At 60.9% G+C, this 14,303-nt stretch overlaps 1 protein-coding gene across 7 annotated transcripts in view; it reads left to right on the top strand.

Moving 5' to 3' along the window:
- Vav2 (vav guanine nucleotide exchange factor 2) overlaps positions 1–14,303 on the top strand; it is a 127,471-nt gene that overhangs the window by 107,157 nt on the left and 6,011 nt on the right. For 4 of the 7 annotated variants that reach the window (XR_002792034.2, XM_063244209.1, XM_063244206.1 and 1 more), the window contains exons 10-26: positions 459–554; positions 1,052–1,120; positions 2,086–2,172; positions 3,486–3,571; positions 4,033–4,165; positions 4,809–4,823; positions 5,946–6,055; positions 6,585–6,686; positions 7,004–7,092; positions 8,414–8,430; positions 9,018–9,039; positions 9,839–9,966; positions 10,606–10,680; positions 11,509–11,561; positions 12,186–12,302; positions 12,782–12,869; positions 13,800–13,923. Coding sequence is in view for 6 of the 7 variants with exons in the window: in XM_063244209.1 (XP_063100279.1) it covers positions 459–554; positions 1,052–1,120; positions 2,086–2,172; positions 3,486–3,571; positions 4,033–4,165; positions 4,809–4,823; positions 5,946–6,055; positions 6,585–6,686; positions 7,004–7,092; positions 8,414–8,430; positions 9,018–9,039; positions 9,839–9,966; positions 10,606–10,680; positions 11,509–11,561; positions 12,186–12,302; positions 12,782–12,869; positions 13,800–13,923 (1,411 nt within the window). In the remaining variant the exon portion in view is untranslated. Of the gene's footprint in view, positions 1–458; positions 555–1,051; positions 1,121–2,085; positions 2,173–3,485; positions 3,572–4,032; positions 4,166–4,808; positions 4,824–5,945; positions 6,056–6,584; positions 6,687–7,003; positions 7,093–8,413; positions 8,431–9,017; positions 9,040–9,838; positions 9,967–10,605; positions 10,681–11,508; positions 11,562–12,185; positions 12,303–12,781; positions 12,870–13,313; positions 13,756–13,799; positions 13,924–14,303 lie in introns of those variants that run through there. The other 3 variants (XM_063244207.1, XM_063244208.1, XM_063244210.1) reach the window with 2 other exon arrangements.

The following is a 14,303-nucleotide window of genomic DNA, read 5'->3' as shown; positions in this document are numbered from 1 at the left end:
CCCGAGTGTGCTGGGGATCAGGTCTGTGGGGACAGAGCACGATGCCCCTGGCTGGAAGGTGCCTGAACCTTGGGTACAGTGTGACTCAGCCAGGGTATGAGCCTTGACCCTGCTGCTGCTGACCACAGGAGTCCATTGCTGGAAGTGGCGGCCTGGGGGGGGGGGCTTCCGTTCTCAGCCTGTTGTCCCCACACTCCAGGTCCCCGTGTCTGGTGGCTGCTACTGCTCGTGTCACTATTGGGCATGGACAGGAGTGTCCTCAGCGTCCTGTGGCCAGGGCAGCTGTGGGAGGGTGGGCAGGGCCCTGTGCTCCGACTGGAGCCCCAGAGTGTCACAGTCCCCAGGGTGTGAGCCTCGATGTGCCCTGCCGCATGCGGTGATGCCCTCACCCTTGTACATGTGGCATGCAGCAGGCCAGGTCGGGCCCCAGCATCTCTTATGTGGGCTGTGTCCCCCAGGAGTGCACGCTAAAGGTCCAGGATGGCAAGTTCAAGCTGCAGGACCTGCTGGTGGTGCCCATGCAGCGTGTGCTGAAGTACCACCTGCTGCTCAAGGTGAGCCGCTGTGCCTGTTCCACACTCCATGCGTGCCAGCTGCAGCCCATCAGGGCGCAACACACACAGAGCCTCACAGCTGCTGGCATGCCTTAAGGGTGGGTGCGGTCACATGGCTAGGAAGGGGGATTAAACCAGGAGTGAGGTTAGGAAAAGGGGAGGAGACAGTGCTGTGTCAGCTGGTCAGGAGCTTGGTGAGCTCCCTGGGACCCACAAAGACAATGGAAAGAGGAAAGACTGGGGGAGGGATGAGTCTTCAAGTGCTTTCATGAATCAACCAGTGACCTTAGCCCAGCCTGTTGCTTTTGATGTTCCTGCCACAGTGACCCTCCCACCATCCCCAGCACTAGTGAGCACCTCATCAGTATGGGGTACCCCAGGGAGAGGGTCACTGTCTACAGGCTGTAGGCAAGGGTGGCTTTGTCCCCAGGACTTTGCTGTGATACAGCTGAGCTTGGTGGGGGCTGAGGGTAACTGGGACTCCCTGTCCCCCTCAGGAGCTCCTGAGCCATTCTACTGACCGGCCAGAGCGGCAGCAACTCAAAGAAGCACTGGAAGCCATGCAGGTGGGTGGGTAAACTGAGGCATAGCGTTCCCAGGCCAGTGTGGCACTTTGCACCTATGCCTGTGTTCTGGGAGAGCAGCCTCTGGGAGGCAGCGCTCTGGGACAGACCAGGGTGGGGCCAGGGCGGGGTGGGTGACCACGGTGGAGGACGCTGCAGGTTGGGTGCTGGCCCCAGTCTCAGCTGGAGTGTGGGGTACTTGTCCCTCAGTGCCTGGGTTCCCAGCATTCCCACGCCACAGCACGTGGCTCATGCAGCCGGTGTGTGTCCTGGTGTTTGTGAGCTTGGCTTTGCTGGAGATGGAGGGGCCCTCGCTCTCTGCATCTGCAACATGGCTCGGGCAGAAGCCCGGGCATCTCATGGTGTGGGGGGCCCTGTCTCATGGGGCTTCCGGCCCAGTCCCGGGTCCTGCCCCTCATGCTGGGTTCTTGTCTCGGGGTCAAACTTCTAGTCTTCAAAGCAGGAGGCACGAGGGACAAGGAAAACAGTGACCTCCAAGCCCCTTAAGCTCAGTCCTGTGGGTGTGGACATCCAGGCCTCAGAGCAAGAAATGGTGGGCAGAAGGGGGGTAGGACCAGCCCTTCTGGGCAGGGCAGGGTCCGCATACTTTCTCTGCTGGCCACAGGGTCCAGATCGCTTGCTAACTTTTGGGATCGTGGCGGGCACTGCCCCCTGGTGACCTCTAGGGAAGTTGCAGCTGGCCCTGCAGGCTCCCGGCTGACGCTGACTGCCCACTCTGTCCAGGCTCCCCGCTAAGGTGGGAGCAGGTAGGGTGGCCTGGTTGCATGGGGTGGAAATGTGATCTCCGACCTAGCTTTGAAGAAGGATCCTGGCCAGGAGCCTGCAGGTTGGGATTTGCAGCCTTGGCTCTGTGGGACAGTTGCCCACCTCCCCGGTTCTGCTCATCTCGAGAGTCAGTTGCCACGGCAGGGTATGGCCTGGCCCTGACCCCTGGTGCTGGTCTCCAGGACTTGGCGATGTACATTAACGAAGTGAAACGGGACAAGGAGACGCTGAAGAAGATCAGCGAGTTCCAGAGTTCCATAGAGAACCTGGTGAGTGTGGCCCCAGCTGTTACCACAGGGATGGTGGATGGGGCTTGGTTAGGTGCTCCTGTGCCCTGGGGTCCTGGCATGTAGGGCAGACATTGCCCAGGACCTGTCCTGGGGCTGCTCCGGCGAGGTCTGGGGACAGGAGATGACTGTCTCCCTGGGGAGCACAACCTCAGCTTGTGCCCTGGGTGTCATCAGTTAGTGGGGCGGGCACAGCACCCTGCCATCTCCCCTGAAAGCCACTGCAGTGTCTCCTCACGGACAGCTGCCCCTCAAGTGGCAGATTGCCTGATTGAGAACCCTCATTTTGCCATGGACACTTCCACTCCTTGGGGATTTTCACTGCTGGCGCACAGGCAGTGGACACTCGGACGTGGGGCCAGCGTGCACCCTGTGCCTGTTCCTCACCCACTGCGGCCAGCGGCGTGGAGTTCTTGTCCTGCTGTGTCACATAAAGGAGCAGAAAGCCGTGGCTGGACTGCATGGCCCTTCCTCGTGTTTCTGTCTGCTCAGAAGACACAAAGCTGCCCAGGTGTCGGCGGGAGCCCAGGCACCGAGGCTTCAACACAGTGACCTCAACACAGCGACTGGCCATCCGCTCATGACACGAGGAGGACACTGAAGCTTTCACCTGTGCCACCTGCCTGCTTGTGAAATGGGAACAGAATGACCTCCCGATGGCACTGGCTTCCCCCAGACCTGGCCTCCTTCTGCCCTGGCTCGGCCTGATTTTCTTCACCTGAGGGCCTGGGCCGAGGCCTGGCATCCTGAGCAGGTGCCCGCTATGGTGTCACAGCCACTGCCCTCGCTGCTGTGGGACCTCAGGGAACTCGGGCCGGGCCGGGCTGGGCCACTCATTCTGGCCATTTCGCCTTCCTCATCCCGGCAGCGTAGATGTAAGAGGCATTTCTGGATCAAAGCAGCAGTGGACATGTCCAGCCAGCCACTGAGATGAACCTGGAGCTCCCAGGCAGGGCTTTGACCTCGAGCCCTCCCTGTTCCCTGCCCATGGCCGCCCCTTTCCTCACTGCTTTTTTGGGGCCTGGTGTGTGGCTTCTATCAGGTTTCACCTGGGGCTCCACATGGCAGGGCCTGTAAGCGTGACCAGAACCTCCTTTGTGCCCATGTAGGGCCAGCCAGGGTGGGGACAGCGGCCTTCAGATCTCGTCCCTGCCTGCTGTCTGCTTTGCTCATCCTCAGCGTGGCTGGGAGCCATCCCGGTGTCTGTCACCAGTCTGTGCCTGGCTCCCCTGTGTCCCCCGCCTGGGGCATCTGGCCCCTGCCTTGCTGCTAATGGCTTTCCTGCTCTTTGCCAGCAAGTGAAGCTGGAGGAATTTGGGAGGCCAAAGATCGATGGTGAGCTCAAAGTCCGGTCCATCGTCAACCACACCAAGCAGGACAGGTGAGCGGGGGCAGTGCCTGGGGTGGGGGGCACATCCTGTCCCAAGGCTCCCGGCCTCTCAGTGGCCAAATCAGGCTCCACGCTGCCTAAGTTTAGTGGCTTCCTTCTTTCCTTCTGAGTGTTGGTGAGCTGGGGCAGACAGCAGCCTGGACCGCGGGCTGCCTCCCACACAGGCCCTGCCCAGTTGGGCTTCTGCCAAAGGACCACCAGGAACAGGTGGGCAGAAAGCTAGGGGCATGGCACTGGCGCGATCCACACAGGCCTGGCATCCTGTGGCTACACCTGCCGTGTGCCAGGGGCCAGGATCACAGCAGACTCAGGTTCTGCCCTTGGATGCTTCCCAGAGTCCAGGGGGGACAGAGAAGTAAGCCAGCCCCATCTGTGGGGTGAGCCAGGGAGGGCAGGGTGTACCCCTAGAGGCAGTGGCTGGGTGCTGATGGCTGGGCACACTCCCCGCCCAGGTACCTGTTCCTGTTTGACAAGGTAGTCATCGTGTGCAAGAGGAAGGGCTACAGCTACGAGCTGAAGGAGGTCATCGAGCTGCTGTTCCACAAGATGACCGATGACCCCATGCACAACAAGGACATCAAGAAGGTGAGCACGCTGTGGGGCACATGGGCTCCCCGGGCGCAGCGCTGGGTTTCTGAGGCTGGGGCCTGGCGGAAAGACTCTAACGTGGATTGCTGCAGAGGGGCCCAGCAGCATGGGCGGGCACACCGAGACCCTGGCTCCCCAGGGCCAGGCCGGGCAGAGGCTGGCTATCAGCCTTGGTGTGTCTTGATGACCTCTCCCTTTGCCGCAAGGAGCTTCCCCTTGCCTGCACTCCTGTTGTCCCGAGCAGGCCGGGCCTTGGTGGGAGGGAGGAGCCTAGTGTGACGGGGCTGAGGCGGAGGCTGCTGTGATGGGTGCTGAGCCCTGGTGCTCTGGGGAGATGGGGCCCACAGCACCTACTGAGTGTGGCCCTGCACCAGATGGGCAGGCACCAAGCTCATGGTGGGGTGCACACCCAATATGCACAGTGCTGCCCAGGCCTGGTGTCCCAGCCGAGCAACTGGGGCCCTGGAGGTGGTGACCTGAGGCTACTTCCCAAGTTCAGGGCTTAGCCCAGCTGAAGTCGGGGCCCTTTCCCTGGTTAACACAAGCTGGGCACATGGCAGGGCCGAGTCCTGCCTCCCCAGGCCGCTGTGCCCCTCGGTGACTGTCTCCCCCTTTCCTTCCTGCTGCTCACGCTTCCTAGTCTCATGGGAAAATGGTAAGCACCCCACGCCTGCCCCACGCCTCCCTGGCTCACTGCTGGGTGCGGGTCCTCTGCACCGAGCTGGGTCTGGGCATGGTGGGCCTGGGTCTCTCTCCTCGCCATGAAGGTGACATGTTCGTGACAGAGATGTGTGCATTACAGAGTGTGACAGGACCCCTGCCCGTGGCAGGCAGTTCCTGGCTGCCTGCGGGGCCGCTGCAGTCTCTGTCTCTGTCATCCATTTGCTCCTCCAGTTCTTTCCCTCCTTCCTGCTCGTCTTCCCTAACACACGTGGCTTGTGTGTCCCAAGTGCTGGCCACCAGCCCCTTGGAGCTTCCCAGGAGCCTTGGGGCAGGTGTGGGCCGCTGGAGGGGTGCTTAGCACGGTTTAAAAACCCAGTGGGGTTTTCAAAACTTTTGTTTTGTTTTGTTGTACATCAGAGAAGGGCGATTTTAGCATGGGACCAAGGACGCGGGAGTTGAGTCAGGTTCCCCCAAGTATGGCTCCCTGACCCTGGCTGAGCTGCGGCCCTTGATGGGGGTCACTCATGGGCATGGGGACCCCAGGGTCCTGCTAGAGGGCGGGTCCCCCAGCATGCACCCCACTTCACATGCACATACACGTGCACACTCAGCAGAGCGTCCTTGCAACACAGGCCTGGTATGACGCACGTGTGAGAGCCCTGTCACACATGTGCATATGCATGTGAGCACTGTGCCGTCACACTGGTCAGCACACACATGCATGGACATGTGAGCATGTGTGCACTCATGCACAGGTCAGAACCCATGTGTGCACATATATGAGTGTGAGTGTGCGCAGACACCAGTCAGAACATGAGTGCACACGTGTACACACGTGAGGATGCCATATGTGCATGGAGGTCAGGACAAGCACACACAGACACAAGCCGGAACACACGTGTCCATATGCGCACACTCCTGCAGCGGCACCCAGTGCATGCTGTGCTCACACTCGAGGTACCCTGGCACGCTTACAGTCCCACGCCGTGAACACACACGGGTGGATACTTGGCCACACCCTGTGCTGCACAAGCACATTGCACACACACGAGAACGTGTACACGCCCAGGCACACATGCACAGGTGCCAGCGCGGGCTTGTCCTGTCCCCGCAGTGGTCCTACGGCTTCTATCTGATCCACCTGCAAGGGAAGCAGGGCTTCCAGTTCTTCTGCAAGACGGAGGACATGAAGCGGCGGTGGATGGAGCAGTTCGAGATGGCCATGTGAGTGGCCCCAAGCAGGTGCCAGAGTGGCGGAGGCCCTGGGTTTTCTTGGAGATGCTCCTGGCGAGAGTGGTGCTGCAGCTGAGATGAGACCCCTCACCCTGGGGGGTGCCGAGCCTTGAGGGTGTCCACTGCCCCTGCCATCGCAGGCAGGCTTGGCCACGCGGTCAGGTGGTCCCTGCCCCATCCCCACTTTGCACTTGTGACCCAGGGACGGTTGGGTGGGTGGTGCCCCTCATGGACACACTGGGCAGGGGACAGCTGGTGGCCTGAACTGGGGCAGTGACACGTATTTGCAGGGTTTGACAGAGACAGGCAGTGCTCATCCTGAGTCCTGTGGGGTGCATTAGAGCCCCACCTGCCCCTGCAGCTCTCTTGCACCCCAAGATACCACCCCGGCCCTGTCCTTCCCACAGCCTGCCCAGGGTTGGGCAGAGCCAGGAGAGGAGTCTGGGCCCCCAACCCTGCACAGCCAGCCCCGGGGTAGCTCCCGTGTCACACACGTGCAGCGCCTGCTATCTCCCGCCAGGTCCAACATTAGGCCGGACAAAGCCAATGCCAACCACCACAGCTTCCAGATGTACACATTCGACAAGACCACCAGCTGCAAGGCCTGCAGGATGTTTCTCCGGTGGGCCTCCCGCAGCACCTGGGGCAACTCGTCTTCTGCCGTGGGGCCTGGTGGAGGCCCCAAGGGACTGGGAGCACCCATGGGAGTCAGACTGGCCTGGGCCCTGGCGCCTCAGGTGCACCCAGAGAGGGTTGTACAGGGTGTTCAGGACAGTGTGGAGGGCCGGGAAGGTTGAAGGATAGGAGGGGCACTGGAGACCCTGGGTTCCACTTGGGCGGGTGGCCAGTGAGTGTAGGGTGGGGGTGGGGGACCATGGCTCTGACAGGCTGAGGTGCGAGGATTGGGTGCAGCTCAGCCTCATCTCCAGCCTCCCGCAGGGGTACCTTCTACCAGGGCTACCTGTGCACCAGGTGTGGCGTCGGGGCCCACAAGGAGTGCCTGGAGGTGATGCCGCCCTGTAAGATCAGTGAGTACCCATTGCACAGCCCGTCACCTCTGTGTCCCGCGGTGTCCCCTGAGCCACCCAGCCCCGAGGTGTCAGTCTGAAGATGCAGACCCTGGGCAGTGGCAGTGTGGTCCTAGGGATAGCCCGGCAAGTTCAGGGCACTGCTGAGGGCTAGGCCTCATTTCCTGTGTCCAGGGAGGGCCCCTGTTCCATGCCTCCCCTGAGGGCTGGGAAGCAGCCACCCAAGGAGGCTAGCTGGCCATGTCCCCTGTGGTGGGACGCAGCTGGGCAGGCTAGCCCATGTGGGAAGCAGGCTCTTGCACTTGGCATGGCCACGGGTCACTGCTCCGCTGCCGGACATGTGCTTGTCACCGTAACCGCACAGTGAATCAGGAAATGTCCCCATCACCTCTGTCCTCTGCTCCAGAAGTAGGCTTGAGACCCCCAGCGACTGTGAGCTGCTGTCCATGGGGAGTATGTTGGGTCCCAGTCGCTGTCCCTAGGCCTCCTGTCTCATTGGGCCGCTGGGAGACAGTGGTCAGGCAAGCTTGGTCCTGAGACCCTGCCAAAAGACATTTTAGTCATGAGCTTGGATGAGAAATTGCTCTGACCTTTACCTAGAGTGCGGGTTGGGCCCTGAGCTGGGTGGACTGATCCAAGTGGACTGGTCACCCAGCCCCTATGCCCCATTCTGGGCCCACGCCTGGTGGGTCAGGCTCTTCCTTTGCCATCAACACTGCCCTCTTGTGGTCACGCGTGTCGTGTGCCGGGTGATGCCTCCCTGCAGTTTCACCATTGTAAAACATCCTGACTCCAAAAGGAATGTAACTGATTGTCAAAAACCCTGAGGAGGGAAAAGGAGAAGAAACGAGAGAAAGAAGAAAAGAGAGATGACCATGACCTTACCTAGGAATACCTGAGGCAGTGTTTTCGCCTATTTTAAGTTTGCTTTCCTTAGAGGATGATCTCTCTGTGTTACCTTTTTCTCCTCCTGATGATCTGATGCCCCTTTCCTGTGGAGAGTTAGGATGTGGAAAGATGCGTAAAGGGGAAAAGCAGCCCGTGCCCCTGTGGGTCCCTGTATGGCCACCCTTATCTCCTTATCTGTGCCCAGGGCCAGCACCAGGCACTGCCATCAGGCAGCTGCCGCCTTGAAACAGAATTGGCCTGGGCTGGAGGCCCCGGTGCCCTCTCGGGTCTGACACGCCACCTGAGGCCCCACGAGCCCCCCAGAGCCAGAGCTTGAATCTGTCAGAGCCACTCAGAGGTGTTCCTGGCCACACTCCGTCCACGTGTCTGAAACATGTGGCTCCCACCTGACCCCTGTCCCCTTCCTTTGCAGGCTCTCCCGCAGACCTGGTGAGTCCCGCACATCCCCCTGAGCCACGCGTGCCTCCAGCCCATTGGTCACAAGGGGCCTTCATTTCCCTCCGTGGATGTCAGTAGAAATGGGGCCCCATGCACAGCCCTCGGGGTGCCCCGAGAGCTGTGGTCCTGTCCCAGCCCCTGCTGCAGGGACAGTGCTGTGACCTGCCCGGCCTCCCCACCTCCAAATCCCCTCTGCAGTACGGAGCCCTCTTTAGCTGACACAGGGATGCAGTCACAGCGGGGCACGGAGTCTTCCACAAGCTGTAGGCAACAGACAAATGAGTTGGCATTGTAGAGGTGCATTCCAGGCCTCAAGGCACAGTGATGCCCTCCTTAGCTGGGCGTGAACCAGATGAAGACCATGAATTCTGGGCCTGGGGTGGTCAGGGCGGGCTTCCTGGAGAAGGAGCATGGGAAGTAGAGGAGGGTCATAATGTCTAGCACAGGTTCCTGCCCTCCCTTGTCCCTGCCTTAACTCTTCCACCGGGGATGGGGATGGGGACCCTTCCACAGGACCTCTGTGGGGGCAGAGGTTGCTGGGGGTCTTCCCTTATTGCTGTCTTCTGTCCCTCCCGCAGGACCCCCCTGGAGCAGGACCAGGTGAGTGCTGGGCCGTGCATGCTGTGTCTGTTGGTGTGCTGGTGGCTGTGCTACCCCTGCCCTCTTGCCTCCTGGGGGCAGCTGAGGTTCTGACAGCAGCTGCAGAGGGTCAGTGCCTTTTCCACGGAGAGGCACTACACTTGCCCAGCGGCCCCAGGAGTGGCGTGTCAGTGCCCTGGAGCGTTGCCCAGGTCCTTGTCTGCTCCCGCTGTGGCCAAGGTCTTGAAACCTGCACAAGCCTCAGTGCAGTCCATGCTGGGCAGCTGTCCAGCTGTCACCCAGGGAGGAAAAAGTCCAGGCAGCGCTGCTGCCACTGGGGCACTGCTTGGAAACCACCAGTGTGGAGCTCCCACCACGCAGCCTGACCCAGCTCCTTTGCAGCTCGGAGTGGGGATGGGCAGCTCCCTCGGGAGCAGCCTCACATTCTGTGGGGGCTCAGTTGGCACCCCACTTGGTGCCCAGCCATCTCTCTCTAGCCTAGTGCCCTTGGTCGAGTCCCCAGGCCGCTTGCCCCTGCTCACCTGTGCCTGAGAGGGTGAAGCACTCTGGGACAGTGTGGGATAACCGAGCGAACCCTGTGCCATCCATCCCCACAAATCTACTTAGGGTGTTTGTCAGGAAGGTATAGGCACCGTGTGGAGGATGTGGTGCGACACCAACCATGTCTGTGTGTTGGGGTGGACCTGCCCCAAGGTGCTCCTGGAACTGGGGGAGACTGGAGGCCCAGCTGGGCCAGCCAGGCAGACTGGCTCCGGGTCCCCATTGAGCCATGCCTCCCCCCCCCCCCCCGTGCCCGCAGGTCCCAAGATGGTGGCTGTGCAGAATTACCATGGCAACCCTGCCCCGCCCAGCAAACCCGTGCTCTCCTTCCAGACGGGCGACGTGATCGAGCTGCTGCGGGGTGACCCTGAGTCGCAGTGGTGGGAGGTGGGTGCCCCCTGCTGCCCTTGCATCCCTGGGGGACGTCCAGCAGGCAGTGTCCAGGGCCCTCACCCCTTCTGCCTCAGTGGCCCCTCCTCTGATGCCATCCCTGCCTCTGCCCACTCTGCCCCCTTCTCAGGCTAGCACCCTGGGGCCATCACCATGGGGAGCCAGGCCCTGCACCCTGTCCCCATCTTGATACATCCTTGTGTTGTGGTCCATGGTCCTGAGCCAGAAAGTCACCACTTTGCTCCCCGGGCCATAGAAGTGGCGCCGTCAGCCCCACCCCCCCTGGGCCACTCACCGTGGGCAGCCATGGCACTGGCGGTGGTCCTATCCTCTGATCATCCTCGTGTACACCTGAAAACAGACTGGCAGCCATGTGGCTGGAGGGGGAGATGGTGCTGGAGGGGTCTTATGTGCTGTCTCCGTCCTGTGTGTCTCCCGGCCTCCCACCCCCTCCCAGCTGTGACCCATCTGTCCCTGGTGGCTACTCTGCTGGGCCTGTGTCCTCCCTGTGAAATGGGGACAGCCCTCGCTCCCTCTTGTCCATGAAGGACCGGCCGAGGCGGGGGTAGGTGCTGCTTACATCGGGACGGGGTTTTCATAGCTGAGTCCCTGAAATGGCCTGGGTGTCTTCCTCAGGGGCGGCTGCTGCAGACCAGGAAGTCCGGGTACTTTCCCAGCTCCTCAGTGAAGCCCTGCCCGGTGGACGGAAGGGTGAGTCCCTTCCCAAGGTGTGTCCACAGCATGGTGGCCAAGCCCAGGGCCTTCTGTGCGCACCTGGCTCACCCAGGGTGTCCTTGCTCATTGGCTGCCATGACAAGGTCCGGGGCCTCTCCGTGGGGTTGGTATGCTGGGCTGCTGTGTCTCTGTGGCTCCCCCTGCCCTGTGCCGGAGAGGTAGAAGGCCCCACATTGGGAGTGCAAGCTGGACTCACACTATTGGGAAGAAAGGCCAAAGAGGGTGGTGCTGGACACTGGAGGCAACAGAGCCAGGCCTTGCTGATTGTGAAGGGCAGCGGCCTGCACCCTAAGGAAGCCGAGTCACCCCAGAGGCTGCCGAGCTTCTCCCTGGGGCAGGGGAGCCTGCGGCTGGCTGGCTGCCTCTGTGTTGGAAGAGGAAGTGTCAGTGTGCGGCCTCCTTGGACAGACCAGGGGCCCCTGGGAGGAGAGACAGGGGTCACCAACTTACAGGGTGCCCAGGGTCCCCTGTGCGTGTGCATGGGCTGTGAAGCGGGCAGGGAGGCCCGGGTTGTGGGTTCCAGCCCTGGGGAGTGGGGGCTGTGTCTGCCGGGCAGCTTGTGCCCACTGCCCACCACCACCGCCTAAGACTCCCCACCCTGGGGGTTAAGTGCTCTGCACCTGTGCCTTCATATGAGTCATTTGCTGAAGCCCCCCAAGCAGCAGAGGGGAGCCTGGCTGTTACCCTAGCAGTCCCACACATCCCCGTTTTGGGCCCGAAGTCTTCTGGGCTCCTGTGGTTGACATTCCCTCCACCTACCCTCAGGGACCCTGGGGACGCTGACACCCTGTGTTCTGTCCGCAGCCACCCATCAGCCGGCCGCCGTCACGGGAGACCGACTACACGGCCTATCCTTGGTGAGTGGGTTGTGGGCCATGGGTGTGGCATTCGATGGCTCCAGGTTCATGCAGTGGCCCTGGGGTTCCCGGGGCCCTGCAGTTGGCCGGCAATGACCTCCTTGATGGAGAAGCAAATGGAAATTTAGTTTCTGCTTTGGTGGCACAGAGCTGTCAGGTCCTGACCCAGGAGCACAGGGCATGCACTGTCCAGCAGTCCGTTTTGAGTTGGCTGCTGTCTCCACCATGGCTCCTAGACACCAGAAGAAGTCAACTGACTGCTACTTTTTTTTGTTGTATTTTTTTTATTTTTTTTTTTATTGGTACCAGGTATCAAACTTATGACTGCCTGCTTGCAAGGCAGGTGCTTATGCTGCTGAGCTAAATCTCCCCGCCTTATTGTATTTTTTTGACACGTGGTCTTGTTGTCTGGTTCAGGCTTTTAATTTTTATATTTTTGGGAGGATTGAGATAGGGTCTCACTCTGTAGTGCAGGCTTGAACTCTCAGGGATCCTCCTGCCTCAGCATCCGGAGTGCTAGGATGACAGGTGTGCGCCACCATGCCTGGCAAAAAGTGTAGTGTCGTGGGTGAATGTTCACTGCCACCTCCCAGCATTGCGTCACAGAGCCCATCCCCGGCCTAGGTTTGCAGGCAACATGGAGCGGCAGCAGACGGACAACCTGCTCAAGGGCCACGCCAGCGGCACCTACCTCGTCCGGGAGAGGCCCGCGGAGGCTGAGCGCTTTGCCATCAGCATCAAGTGAGTGCCAGCCCTGGGGCTTCGGGGGACCCTCCTTGTTCCTGGGCCACGTCTCAAGCCAGGGCACTGACATGCCACAAGCCAGTGATGGGTACTGAGGGTCTGCCGTGACCTCAGTGGGTCAAAGCCCCTTGTGGCAGCCTGTGTCCAGGACTGGGCCTCTCTGGTCTGCTGAGCACCACGGGACCTAGCCACCTGGTGCCCAAGGCGGCTCAGCTTGTGCTGTAAGAGTTGCAGGTGACAGAAGCCAGCGGGGAGGGGTCTCCTGTGGACACCCAGCCCTCCTGTCTCCTCTGTGCCCAGCCCTAGGCTGCCCCCAGCTGCAGGGCTTCAAGGAAGTGGCCTGGGGGGGACAAGCCCCGGGTGGCTGTGGCAGGTGTGCAGCAGGACTGGAGGCAGAGCACAGAGAGGAAGTGGTGGGGCCACCCGGGGGCGCGTGACCCTCGCGCGGTGACCACTGGTCCTGGTTCAATGCCCAGGTTCAATGATGAGGTGAAACACATCAAGGTGGTGGAGAAGGACAGCTGGGTTCACATCACGGAGGCCAAGAAGTTCGAGAGTCTCTCGGTGCGTCTGTCCATCTGTCTGCCTGTCCCTCTCTTCCCCGACCCTGGGCCTGGCCAGCCCACTTCTCCCAGGCAGGGAGATCCCTCCCAGCATGGGCAGTGGGACCTCAGGGCTAGATCATACCCTGAGGCTAGGACTTATGAGCCCTGGAGCCTGTGTTGGGCGGGTGGCCCTGTGCACAGCAGGAAAGGACCTTGGGTCACTGTGTCACCCAGCCCCAGGCCGCCCTTCCCCTGCTGGTCCCCTGTGAGTGACTTTGGAATCAATTAGCTGTTTTTCTCCCACATCCTAAGTGGCGTGCACCGAGATCCCCAGGCTAGGACAGTGCCTCCCTCTGTTCTATGACTCCAGAAGGAGAGACAAACAGGAAGTGTTTGAAGTGCCACCCCCCAAACCCAGGGGCCAGCATGGTGGGCCAGAGCAAACACACTGGCCTTGCTGCAGGGTCCTGATGACCTCCAGGGTGGCCCATCTTTGCCCTTGCCAAATCCTCTTTCCCTGGCCAACAGCTGCCTGGCCTCTGTCGTGTACGTGAGTCCTGTCCCACACTGGACACAGGGCATCCAGTTTCTGTCCTATATCAGGAAGTGTGGTGGGCAACATCCCTGATAGTCATCCTCGGTGTTCTTCAAGATTATTCCTCTAAAAAAAAAATCTCAAAAAAAGCCAGGTTTGGTGGCTTACGCCTGTAATCCCACCACTCCAGAGGCTGAGGCAGGAGGATCAAGTTTGAGACCAGTTTGAGCTACAAAGTGAGCTCAGGGCCAGCCTGAACTGCATAGCAAGGCCCTATATCAAAAAGAAAAAAGATTATTCTTGTAGGAAATTTGGGGCTGCAGTTGCAGGGCCAAGTTCTAGCCATGGATTCCCAGCCTGGGCTGGGGAGGAGCAGGGAGTGGGGTTCCCGGGTGCTGACACTGTGCCCTGCAGGAGCTGGTGGAGTACTACCAGAGCCACTCACTCAAGGAGAGCTTCAAACAGCTGGACACCACGCTCAAGTACCCCTACAAGTCCCGGGAGCGCGCTGCACCCAGGGCCCCCAGCCGCTCCCCAGGTAATGCTGTGCCGCTGCCTGCTGCTCTGCCCGCCCTTGGCAGGACTCAGGTCCTCAGGGCCACCTGTGCCCCCTCTCGTGCCTCATGACAGACAGGGACCCACTCCAGCTCCCTCCTGCTTGATCTTGGCTTCCAGCCCAGAGCCCAGTGTGGGAGGCCCTGTGCTTAAACCCTTGTAGGATGGAGAGTGCAAGGCCTACAGAACCTGGCCCCTGGGCCCTGGCCGGGCAAGGCCTCCAGGAACTGGGAGCATGTGGCTTGTTGCCCCTGCCCTCCAACTCACAGGGATCGAGGGGCACGGTGTCCCTGGGCAGAGCCAGCAGCAGAGCAGATGCTGGCCTTGAGCCACATCCCGCAGGGTGTTGGCCTCCTCCCTGTA

Source organism: Cavia porcellus, unplaced genomic scaffold (assembly GCF_034190915.1).
Source record: "Cavia porcellus strain 051 isolate PalLab524CR breed Dunkin Hartley unplaced genomic scaffold, mCavPor4.1 scaffold_49, whole genome shotgun sequence".
NCBI classification, from domain to species: Eukaryota; Metazoa; Chordata; class Mammalia; order Rodentia; family Caviidae; genus Cavia; species Cavia porcellus.
The sequence above is the reverse complement of the archived record's forward strand: the minus strand, read 5'-3'. Positions and strand labels throughout refer to the sequence as shown.